General features: G+C 39.9%; 1 protein-coding gene across 3 annotated transcripts in view; it reads left to right on the top strand.

Moving 5' to 3' along the window:
• The window catches only part of scube2 (signal peptide, CUB domain, EGF-like 2), a 113,003-nt gene that overhangs the window by 80,586 nt on the left and 19,621 nt on the right, over nucleotides 1-12,796 (top strand). For all 3 annotated transcript variants that reach the window (XM_063063171.1, XM_063063173.1, XM_063063172.1), the window contains one exon: nucleotides 6,251-6,421. In XM_063063171.1, coding sequence (XP_062919241.1) covers nucleotides 6,251-6,421 — 171 coding nt within the window. The remainder of the gene's footprint in view (nucleotides 1-6,250; nucleotides 6,422-12,796) is intronic.

The raw sequence follows: 12,796 nt of genomic DNA on the forward strand, positions 1-12,796 counted from the left end.
GGCTCTGGGGAACAGAATAGTCAGAGAGCCAATTCACTTTATTTCTCACAGTTTAATATATGGTAATGAAGGTCTTATTAGGGTATTACCTAAATGGCAGGAAGAATTTTTTTAAAAATTGCACTGGCGTGCAAAGAAGACATAAAATTGTCAAAAATAATGTTTATTTTAATTTGTGAAAGGCAATGTACATATTTGTTTCAGTGGTGGGTGTCAGTGATGGAAATCAGGTTAACATAAAAATACTTTTTATACAGGTTGAGTACCCCTTATCCGAAATACCAAAATCTGGAAACCTCTGCAATCGGAACGTTTTTGAGCACTGACATGACGTCACAAATGGGAAATTCCACAAGGCACTGGGAGGGTTCCCAAGTGACGCACAGGTCTCTGCGCGCCATAGACAATTCTGAGAAGTGACCAGAACAGAAGTTAATGAAAAATAGAAAAACACTGCTAATGCGAAAAATGAAGATCTCGATTGTGTATTGAAAGGGTGGCCAGTCAATGTCATAGTGAACATATGCTACTTAACAGTATGCTGATCATGAAACAAGCAAAGGTTATGAATAATTGGTATGCTGCCTGCAAAAAATTTGAGAAAGGCACAGAGAAATTTTTAAAGATTTGTGGTGGTAAGATCGTTGCTGATGAAAATATAAGATGATGTACGGCTGCATCAGTACAAACGTGTGATGAACGAGAGTAAGACAAAGACTACACATGAATTCAGAGTTGGAAGTAATGGTGATCCCAAGCTCTCTCATTATATATTCCAAAATCCGAAAAATTCTGAAATCTGAAACACTTACACACTCTGCGGAGTGTTTTAATTTATTAACTACAAAGAGTGTTTGATGAGGTGTAGCATAAGTTTACTGTACATGGAAACAGGGACATAATATAGTGACAAGGAAATTTTATTTATTTTAAGTTATTTAGAGATACAGCATGCAAAAGACCCCTCTGGCCCACCAAGCTGCACTACCCAGCAACCCACCTAGTTAATCCTAACCAAAGCACGGGACAATTTATAATGAACAATTAACCTACTAACCGGTTTGGAAACTAACCTGGAGGAAACCCATGCATTCGCAGACTACTTACAGATGACTTTGGAATTGAACTCCAAGTTTCGACTCCAAGCTGTAATAGTATTGTGTTAACTACTATGTTATCATGGAAATGGGGTTGGCTAACTCAGAATCAGAATCAGGTTTATTATCACCAACATCTGACGTGAACTTTCTTACCTTAGCACCAGCAGGTCAATGCAATACATAATCTAGCAAAGAGAAAAAAATAATAAATAAAATAAAAGATAATAATAATAATGAACAAACAAGTAAATCAATGACGTATATTGACTAGATTAAAAAAAGGTGCATAAACAGAAATAATGTATATTAAAAAAAGTGAGGTAGTGTCCAAAGCTTCAACGTCCATATAGGAATCAGATGGCAGAGGGGAAGAAGCTGTTCCTGAATCGCTGAGTGTGTGCCTTCAGGCTTCTGTATCTCCTACCTGATGGTAACAGTGAGAAAAGGGCAAGAAGGGCAAGAGAAACAGAAAACATTTGGGACAAATGAGGTTATTTTCAGGTTGACTATCATTAATTAGTGTGGTGCTACGGGGATCTCAGCCACTGAAATTTGTGTTATTGAATTGGATGAAGGAACCAAATAGACAACAGGCAAATTTGTGAACGATCTGTAAATACATGGGTTAGCAGGTTTTGAGGAGGTTGAAAAAGAATATAGATGGGTTAAACAAATGAGCAAGAATTTGACAGAGTATAATGTGGGAAAATGTGAAAACCACTCAAGAAGGAAGAATGAGATAGAATGAGACTTTGCAAAGGGGGTCAATGAAACACAAAATATTACTATGGGATGTATTGCACATCCCAGGGCATAGTTGATTGGCATTGAAAAGGAGGCATGACACAAAAGAAATGAACCAGTTGTGGATTTATTTAGTTCAACCTGCAGCTGAATCCGAATCAGTCAGGTTTAATATCACTGGTGTATGTTGTGAAATTTGTTGTTTTGTGGCAGTGGTACATTGCAATACATAATAATGAACTATAAATTACAATTAGTATATAAAAATAAATTAAATAGTGTAGAAAAAGAGTGAAAAATACTGAGAAAGAGTTTATGGGTTCAATGTCCATTTGGTAATCAGATGGCAGAGGGGAAGGAACGGTTCCTGAAATGTTGGGTGTTTATCTTCAGGCTCAGGATTTCCTTCTTGATGGTAGCAATGAGAAGAGGACGTGTCCAGTGTGATGGGGGTCCTTAACGATGGATGCTGCCTTTCGATACATTGCCTGTTGAAGGTGTCCTACATGCTGGGGAGGCTAGTGCCCACGATAGAGCAGGACAAGTTGACAACTTTCTGCAGCTTTTCCCCAATCCAGTACAGTGGCCCCTCCATACCAGACAATGATGCAACCAGTTAGAGTGGTAGAAATTTGTGAGGGTCTTTGCTGACAAACTCCTAATGAAATAAACTTGCTGTCATGCCTTCTTTATAATTGTATCAATATGTTGGACCCAGGATAGATCCTCAGAAATGTTGATACCCAGGAATTCAAAACTGCTCACCACCTCCACTTCTGATCCCTTGATGAGGACTACTGTGTGTTCCGTCAACTTCCCCTTCCTAAAGTGCACCATCAGTTTCTTGGTCTTACTGATGTAGAGTGTAAGGTTGTTGTTGTGACACCACTCAACCAGCTGATCTATCTCACTCCTGTACGCCTCCTCATCTCCATCTGAAATTCTGCCAACAATTGTTATGTCATTTGCAAATTTAGAGATAGCGTTTGAGCTGTGCCTAGCCACACAGTCATGGGTGAAGAAAGTAGATCAGTGGGCTAAGCACATATCCTTGAAGTGTGCCAGTGTTGATTGTCAGCGAGGAGGAGATGTTATTTACAACCTGTACAGACTGGTCTCCTGGTGCTGAAGTCAGAGATCCGGTTGCAGAAGGAGGTACGGAGGCCCAGGTTTTGGAGCTTTTTGATGAGAACTGAGGGTACGATTGTGTTGAACGCTGAACTGTAGTCAATAAACAGCAGCCTGACATAAGTATTGCTGTTGTGCAGGTGATCCGAGGCTGAGTGGAGAGCCAGTGAGACTGCATCTGCTGTAGACCCATTGTGGCGATAGGCAAACTGCAGTGGTCTAGGTCCTTACTCAGGCGGGAGTTGATTCTAGCCGTGACTAACCTCTCAAAGCACTTCATCACAGTAGGTGTGAGAGCTACTGGGTGATAGTTATTGAGCCAGCTCATCTGCTGTTCTTGAACACTGGTATAATTGTCACCCTTTTGAAGCAGGTGGCAAACTTTGCAGTGAGTGACTGAGGATGTCCTCGAACACTCCTGCCCGTTGGTTGGCACAGGTTTTCAAAGCCCTGCCAGATCACCAGGTACAGCTGCTTTCAAGATTCAAGATGGTTTAATGTCATTTCCAGTACACAAGTGTAAATGAGTACAAAATAATTTTTACTCTGGATCCAATGCGGCACAAAAAAACAATAAGATAAAGAACACAACAATAAAAGCAGACTATAAATATAAATACAAAAGATTGTTTTTATTTATATATGGATTAATTGTATGTCCATAAAGTGGCACTGGGCACAGGAGTGACTCTGACAGGAAATGATAAGTAGTGGTGATGATCGTGTGGAGGGGTGGGTTAGTGGGTGGAGGTGTTGATCAGCCTTACTGCTCGGGGAAAGCAACAGTTATTGAGTCTGATGGCTCTGGTGTTAGTGCTGCTTAGCTCCCTCCCTGATGGGAGTGGGACGAGTTCCATGAGCTGGGTAGATGGGATTCTTCATGATGTTGCTGGTACCTTTCTGTATATAGGTCCTTGATGGTGGGTAGGCTGGTGCTGGTGATGCTTTGGGCTGTTTTAACCACCTGTTGTTCAGCCTCCCTGTCTGCTGTAGTGCACTTTCCGCACCGTACAATGTCAGGATGCTCTCTACGTGCATCTGTAGACGTCCATAGTCCAGCCTCCTCAGAAAGTTGAGGTGTTGGCAAGGTTGCTTACTGGGACAATGAGAGGTTGTGTGTGATGTGCACACCAAGGAGTTTGAAGCTGCTCGTAGTTTCCACTGCTGTGCTGCTGTTGTAAGGAAAGGTGTGAGTGGTGCGAGTTTTCCCAAAGTCGATAACCATCTACTTTGACTTGTTGACACTGAGGAAGAGGTTATTTTTCCAACACCAGGCCTTGAGTTCTTCCACCTCCTCTCAGTAGGCCTTCTCATCACTGTTGGTGACGAGCCCCACAATTTCTGTGTCATTGGTGAACTTGACAATGTGATTGCTCAGGTGTTTGGTCAGGTGTGAGCAGAGTGTGTAACAGTGGGCTCAGTGTAGTGCCCTGGGAGCCCTTGTGCTGAGGACGATGGGGAGGGAGGAGTGGTTGGGCATCCTGAGGTTTGTTTGTTAGGAATTGCAACAGTGGTATATTTAAACTGTTGAGTAGGAGTTTATTCACCAAGACTTGTGGGACGATAGTGTTGATTGCCAAACTGAAATCCAGAAACAGTATTCTGACATAAGTGTCCTTGTTTTCTCTGTGTGTCAGGGCGAGTTACATGACAGATGCTGTGGTGTCTGTCGTTGAGCAGTTCTGTCAGTAAGCATACTGGTCAGTGTCCACTGTGGCAGGAATGGAGTTTTGATGTGTGCAGTTACCAGCCATAATGATTAGCTTCAGTGCCATCAGGCAGTAGTTGTTTAGTTTTTTGGAACAGGGATGATGGAGGCTGATTTGAAGTCTGTGGGACAGCAGCCTGGATGAGTGAAATATCACAGAGATGACTGCCTGCTTGGTTTCCATGACTGTTGTTTGAATCAGCGATCATGAATTTTAATTGAAATGATTCAGTGTTTGTCACCTTTTGGTTTTCTTTCCTCCATGTGAAAAAGTGTCAAATATGTTGGTGATTTCTGCTTGGCATTTTGTAGGGGTACATAGGAACTTATGCATCCTTATTTGTTCCTGTGATTTCACATCCTGTCACTTTAAAACACAGCTTAGTACACACATACAAATGCACTATACCTGCTGAATGGTGATTATTATTTGGAATAGCAGTGATGTGCAGTTGCATTGATAATAACATGTTCAAATATTTAAATTTATTTAAATCTTACATCCATCCCACAAGTGAGAGAGTAGAAATCTTTCTGTTGTGACTCTGTTGCAATGTACAGACATGTGAATTTAAAAGTCTAATGGCTTGTAGAAAGAACCCATCCTGTAGCCTGTTCGTCCTGGCTTTAATGCTGCGGTAACTTTTGCCAGGCAGAAGCAGCTGAAACAGTTTATGGTTGGGGTGACTGGCATCCCCAATGATCTTCCAGGCCTTCCTTCTGCACCTGGTGCTGTAAATGTCCTCAGTGGAGGGCAGTTCACATCCACAGATGCACTGGGTTGCCCGTACCACTCTCTGCAGTGCCCAGTGATCAAGGTTGGTACAGTTCCCGTACCAGGCGGTGATACAGCCAGTCACGATGCTCTCAATGGTGCCCCTGTAGAAGGTATTGAGGATCTGGGGGCTCACGCCAAACTTCTTCAGTCGCCTGAGGTGGAAGAGACGCTATTGTGCTTTTTTGGTCTTAACAAATCGATGAGGGGAGTAAAGTCAAATCCTGTTCAAATGTTTTCATTGTATGGAATGATAAAAATAAAGCTAACTCTGACTAGTTTAAAATTATAAATACGGAGACGAAATTGCCTTGAGCAGCATGCAGCCATCCAGTTCACATGATAGTGGGGCTGTGAGAATAAGTTAGCTGGTTACATACAGTAAGATAAAACATTCTCTGTTATTATACAAATGGTAACGTTCAAGCAAAACTAACACAAATTGAATAAATCTGTGGAAGTGTATCACTATTGTTTAACATTCAGCAATGACTTATACAAACGGTACATTAATATTAAATTGAGATAAAAGAACATTCAGATTCAGCATGGAAGTTCAGAAATGTGCTTGACATTTTATGTAAAGCTGGTTTAAATCTGTTTTGAACTACTTTCGCTGGTGGCTTTTGCTCTGCTAAAGTTATCTTCCAGCAGTTGTTTTTTAACATAGATCCATAAAAGCTATTTTTATGATTCTTAACCAGTCCGGATGAGGTGTACTGGTTATGCTGTTAAAAATTAAAAATATGTTTTCATCCATCAGTAAAGACTGTTTCTTCAACCTTCTGTTGCTAGTTAGTTGTAGCGCTGGCACGTACTATGATGGCGAACAGGAGAGGTGTATATTATGTCCTGCTGGTACCTATCAAGACGAAGAAGGACAGCTTTCTTGTGAGCCTTGCCCAAACCCTGAAAGCCAAGGAAACCAAAGGTCAACTGGAGCTCGTAATGTTTCAGAATGTGGAGGTGAGGCAATCTGACAAATAACTTGTATGGTTATGAAATATGGTGTTACAATTAAAATATTACAATTTGCAGCAGACCCCTTATATTCTGAAAGGTAAAATGAGACCCTGTAACTTCCATAAAACACAAACAGCCTTTCTTTCAAATATTTTGTCTTTGGAAAAAAGTATGAGCTTTGTCATTTGGGATGTTGTGTGTTGGCCCCATGAAATAAATACACATTCTAGGCAGCTTATTGCAATTTCAAGCAAGTGCTCCATTGGATGCAGTGTCAGTTTTCAATGAATCTTTGAACCAATAGCCTATCTTCATTTTCAGTTAATGCTGCAGCTTTGACAGGGCCTCTTCCAGAAAATATTAACTCTTCAACCAAGTCATCAGAAATACTAATGTGATGTGGAATCATTGAACTATGCAATGCAGAAGGAGGACATTTCCTTAATGTGTCTACGGTGGTGCATAAACACAAGAGATTCTGCAGATGCTGGAATTCCAGAGCAACACACACAAAATGCTGGAGGAACTCAGCAGGTCAGGCAGCATCTATGGAGAGGAATAAACAGTTGACAGTTTAGACCTAGACACTTCATCAGGATTGGAAAGGAAGTGGGGGTGTGGGGGGCTGGTGGGAGAAGCCAGACTTCTCCCTTCCTTTCCAATCCTGATGAAGGGTCTCGGCCTGAAATGTTGACAGTTTATTCCTCTCCACAGATGCTGCCTGCTCTGCTGAGTTCCTCCAGCATTTTGTGTGGTGCTTATGGCAGAGGAGCACTTCTTCACGTGGCAAATAGACACAGGCTTATCCTCAAATAAACGCCAGCAACTTCAGGGTTTCCACCACTGCATACACAAACATAGCAGTCTCGAATGTTGTATTGCTCCTAAACACTTCAGGTTTGTCAGTTTGTTGGAATAAAAAATATTTTGTGGGACTTGCTGTATACTGAGAAAGCAGTTCCCTGAGTGCTATCCGAGTACAACATCCTGACAATGATGTCTTGAATTAAAATTGTTCGAAGACATCACTCCTATTCTGCTCTCTCCCTCATACCTGTTGAATGTTAGTGTCAATAGTTCATGTAAATTAAATTTTAGATTCTAACTTTACAATGTATTGTAAACATGCTGGATGTATACCTGCGCTCATGCCTGACTCTAATTAATGCATTGGTCATAAATGCGTCTGTCAGCGATGGTATTGAAAGGATTAGCCATTGTACAGAACCACTGGAGACAATGATTCATGCTCACGTTGAGGACACTAAATGTGCCCTGCTGTCAAAAAGCAGAACACATACAATCCAGCTAATTACCTGCCCCGTCATTCTGAACACATTTGTTAGCAAAGTGATGGCAGGCATTATCAGCTCATCGAAACCTTTCACCAGTGCCAAGTTTGATTCCACAAGAACCACACAACTCCAGACCCTCATCACCTCCTTGGTCTAAATATGGACAAAACAACAATGCCAAAGCAAGGTGAGTTGATAGCCCTTGACATCAAGGAATTGGTAAAACTGAAATCATTGGTAATCGATGTATAATCCACCACAAGTTGGTAAGCTACTCAGGAGGATGAAATTCGGTTGTGACAGCCCCCAGCATGTTATTGCAGGAATTCCATGGATTGGAGCACTGGGCTCTTCCACATTCACTTACTTCATCCATTGCCTTTTCTGTAAAGCATACATTTGTCAGCTGTTCTCCAAATAGAGACAGTCTGCAGAAAGACCTGGACAAAATATTGCTGTAGGGTGATGTGTGGCAAGTGACAGATGTGTCATGCCGTATGAGTCAAGAACTATTTTCAAAAAGATAGGAGATTAATGTGCTGCACGTAACATTAAACAGAAGTATACCAAGTCCTGCACAACCAGTCTCTTGTGAGCTGCTATTTACCAGAAACCGAACTGAAACATTGACACAATTTTCTGTTTATAAATTAAAGCTTAATAAAAGTGAACTATTTCCCCTAAATATGCAGGTTCCAATTTATCGATGTTTACCATTTAAATTGATTACCGATTTCTTTACATACTTAAGGGTTAAAATTACAAAAAAGCATAAGGATTTATTTAATGCTAATTTTTTACCCTTAATTGATCAGATTAAACTTTTGTTTACTAAATGGTCACCAATGTCTCTATCATTGTTCGGTCGGATTAATGCTATCAAGATGACTATTTTACCTAAATTTTTATATTTATTTCAAGCGGTGCCAGTTTTTATTCTGAAATTCTTTTTTGACAAGGTTGATTCTAAAATCTCTTCATATATATGGCAGAATAAAAATCCTAGGATAGGTAAAAGATACTTACAGAAATTTAAAAAGAAGGGGGGTCTGGCATTGCCAAATTTTAGATTTTATTATTGGGCAATTAATATTCGATATTTAAAATTTTGGTCATGGGACTTGGACATAACTTCAGGTCCACACTGGGTAAATCTTGAACGTAAATCTTTACAAGGGTTTTCACTGGGTTCTATTTTAGGGACCTCGCTTCCCTTTTCTCTTTCTAAATTGCATAAACAAATGGTTAACCTAATAGTAAAATATACATTACGAATATGGTTTCAATTTCGAAAATTTTTTGGGTTGAATCAATTTATTCTAGTAAGTCCTATTGTATCTAATTTGTTTTTTCAACCCTCCATCATGGATCAATCCTATCTGGCTTGGAAAACTAAAGGTATATTAAGATTTTGTGATCTATTTTTGGATAATTGTTTCATGTCTTTTGAACAATTATCTAATAAATACAATTTGCCTAGATCCCATTTCTTGAGATATTTACAGATTAGAAATTTTTAAAATACTGTTCTTCCTACCTTCCCGAATTTATATTCATCGGATATTTTGGAAAAAATTTTAGGTTTTAATCCTTTTCAGAAAGGTGTATTAGCAAACATTTATAATTATGAAAATACGTCCAAACATATCTAATAAAGTTAAGATCGATTGGGAAAGGGAACTTAAGATGACTTTACCTATTGAAAAATGGGGAAAAAAAATTTCAATTAGTTAATTCATCCTCTACATGTGCTAAACATGTGTTGATACAGTTTAAAGTAGTGCATAGGGTTCATATGTCTAAGGATAAATTAGCTCGTTATTACTCTCATATAAATCCTATATGTGATAGATGTCACTCCGAGATAGCTTCTTTAACTCATATGTTTTGGTCATGTCCTCTTTTAAAAAAATACTGGAAAGATATCTTTGATATTATTTCAACTGTTTTGAGTATTGATTTTCAACCCCACCCTACTACTGCAATTTTTGGTTTACCAATGATAGAACCAAATCTTTTAACATCTTCAGCCTGTCGAATGATTGCATTACTTACACTAATGGCTAGAAGATCCATTTTGCTGAATTGGAAAAAGATCAATCCCCCCACTACATTTCATTGGTTCTCTCAAACTATGTTGTGTTTAAATTTAGAAAAAAATTATGTGTTATTTATGATCCCTCTATTAAATTTGACTTGGAGGCCATTTATTCAATACTTCCATATGATGTCATTTGACCTTTTCCAAACCTACTCTATTTCTTTTTAGTATATGTTGAGGGGAGCGGAGTCAACGACATTAATGGTTCTTTGTTTTATGTTTCACAACAGCTCATGTCTTTTTTTCCTGTAGTTTAGTTGGTTTATCTTTTTAGATTAGTTTTTTTTTGAGGGTATATATATTTTTTTCTTTTTTCCTTATTCATGTTAATTTGTCCATATATAATATTTATATCCTGTAAGATTGGGAGGTTTAATATCCATGTATTAACTGGGTTTATATTTATATATGATAATTACATCAATGTAATCCCAATAACTTTGTATGATTACTATGTTATGTTAATCTTTATCATTACGATACTAATAAAAAGATCGAAAAAGAGAAAGAAACGTTCACACAGACGTGGCGGGGCAAGGACAGGTCAAAGGTTGGGCATCCTACACTGACTGAATCACCTCATGACACCCCAGTTCTGTGCTTATCACCAGCAGAACAGAAGCTAGGAACATTAGGGAATATGGTGAACTTGCCTGGATGACTGGAATGGTAGCAACATTCGACATTCTCAGTACAATTCAGGACAAAGCAGTCTGCTTGATGTGCATCTGTCCAACCACTTAAACATTTGCTGCCTCCATGGTGCAGTAACTGAAAAAACTGCACTGCAGTAAATCACCGGGATTCTCAGCAACCTCCACTATGTAGGTGGGTAAGAGCAGCATATACATGGGAACAAGACTATTAGCTTCTCTCCATGCACCGTTCCAGCTTGATCATCAGCCATCAGCACTGAGTCACTGGATCTCCTTATCCAACAACACTGTGGCAACATCTCCACCACAAGGACTGCATTGGTTCAAGTGCCCTATTGCCATTCCTTTCTCATTTAGAGATGGGCAGTGAATGCCACTCTTGCTGCTGTATTCTATGCGCAGATGAATAAAACTTAAAAACAGCCACTGTTCTTAAGCAATTCTTCTTGAGTTCTGCAGATAATATACTGTACATAATACTGGGCTCACTTTTCAGGACATTGTGTGTAAACTAAAGTTAAGCCATTATTCTAGCGTTCTCTTCTACTTCCCGATCAATGTCATTGTTTAGTTACATTTTCTCCTGTATTTCCTTTGGCTTCATTTATACTTCCCTCTACCTTCCTCTTTTCTCCCACGCCCCGCACCACAAGGACATAACACATACGAGCAGGAGTAAGCCATTCTGCTCCACAACTCAGTAAGATCCTGGCTGATCTGACCATGGACTCATCTCCACCTACCTGCCTTTTCCCCATAATCCTTAATTCCCCTACTATGCAAAATTTATCCAACATTGTCTTAAATATATTTACTGAGGTAGCCTCCACCGCTGCATTGGGCGGAGAACTCCACAGATTTCCAGAATTGGCAGATGTAGACAATTAGCTGAGATTTTCTTTTGAAACTTGATATTGGATGGAAAATTTTACTATTTCCAAGCAGACGTATTTTAAGTGTGCACATCCCTGTGATTTTGGCCCACTGTTGAGAATTTCTAGATTATTTGTTGGGACAGTCTCTCCAGAAGCTCTCAGGGTGCAGGGGTTTCCATAAATGGGGCAGGACAGTAGCATAGTGATTAGTGCAACACTTTACAGTAGAGGTGACTGGGGTTCACTTCCCACTGCTGCCTGTTAGGAGTTTCTACGTTCCCCCATGACTGCGGGGGCTTCCTCTTGGTGCTCTGGTTTCCTCCCACAGTCCAAAGACAGATTGGTTTTGTAGGTAATTGGTCATTGTAAATTGTCCCGTGATTAGGCTAGGATTAAATTGGGGATTACTGGACAGCATGTCTTGAAGGGCCGGTGGGGCCTATTAGGCACTGTGTATCAATCAATCAATCAATCAATAAATGAATAAACATTATCAAATGAACTGAAATACAAATATTATAATGTCATTGTGACACAGTCAGCATAGTCAACACCATGGAATTGGTTTGAATCACGATTGTGGTCTACGCGTTTGTCAAAGATGTAAACTCATCCCGACTTTTTTTCGGGACAGCACACGCAAACGAGCTGTTTGATGCCAAAAGTGAGTGGACTGGCTTGTCGTGCACAGCCTATGGTGTCTGTGAAAGATGGAACAGAAACATAATGATACAAATTATTTTCAAAGAGTTACTTTTGAAATGTGCTTTGTGCCGCCTTACTGAACAAAGGGATCAAGACAATTTATCTAACAACATACATCAAAGTTGCTGGTGAACGCAGCAGGCCAAGCAGCATCTATAGGAAGAGGCGCAGTCGACGTTTCAGGCCGAGACCCTTCGTCAGGACTAACTGAAGGAAGAGTGAGTAAGGGATTTGCGTTTAAAGACAATTTATCTGCCATTTTCAGTCAGTTGTGCAGTACTGCAGTTGGCCTCTGAGCCCCAGCATGTGAGAGGATTAATATTAACCGGCATTAACTCTCAGATACTGTAGCTTCATGTGACTGCTTCCAGATTCGGCTTGTTTGGTGACAGATTCAGATGATAGGGATTACCCTTATCCGTTTTGTCATCTCCCACTCACTATTAACTGAATTTGCTACCAAAGTCATGACAAAGTGTCACACGTGAAGAATATCTCCTGCGTGATGTGCCAGAAGCTGGTTCCTAAACATGAGAACGTAACTTTCAGCATCAGTCTCCAACCTCAAACGGGGAGCTACTCCCAGGGAATTTTTCTGAGTGTAAATGCTTGGCTGAGTTGGTGTTGATAATTTAAGCTTTTTCTGAGCCACCTTCAGAAATATCAGTTGTCAACCCTGCTTTTAATTTTTCTGTAATATATAAAAGATGGCTTTACACAGCTGCTCTACTCATTTGCCATATTAT

The sequence above is a fragment of the Mobula hypostoma genome, chromosome 11, assembly GCF_963921235.1.
Source record: "Mobula hypostoma chromosome 11, sMobHyp1.1, whole genome shotgun sequence".
Classification (NCBI taxonomy): Eukaryota; Metazoa; Chordata; class Chondrichthyes; order Myliobatiformes; family Myliobatidae; genus Mobula; species Mobula hypostoma.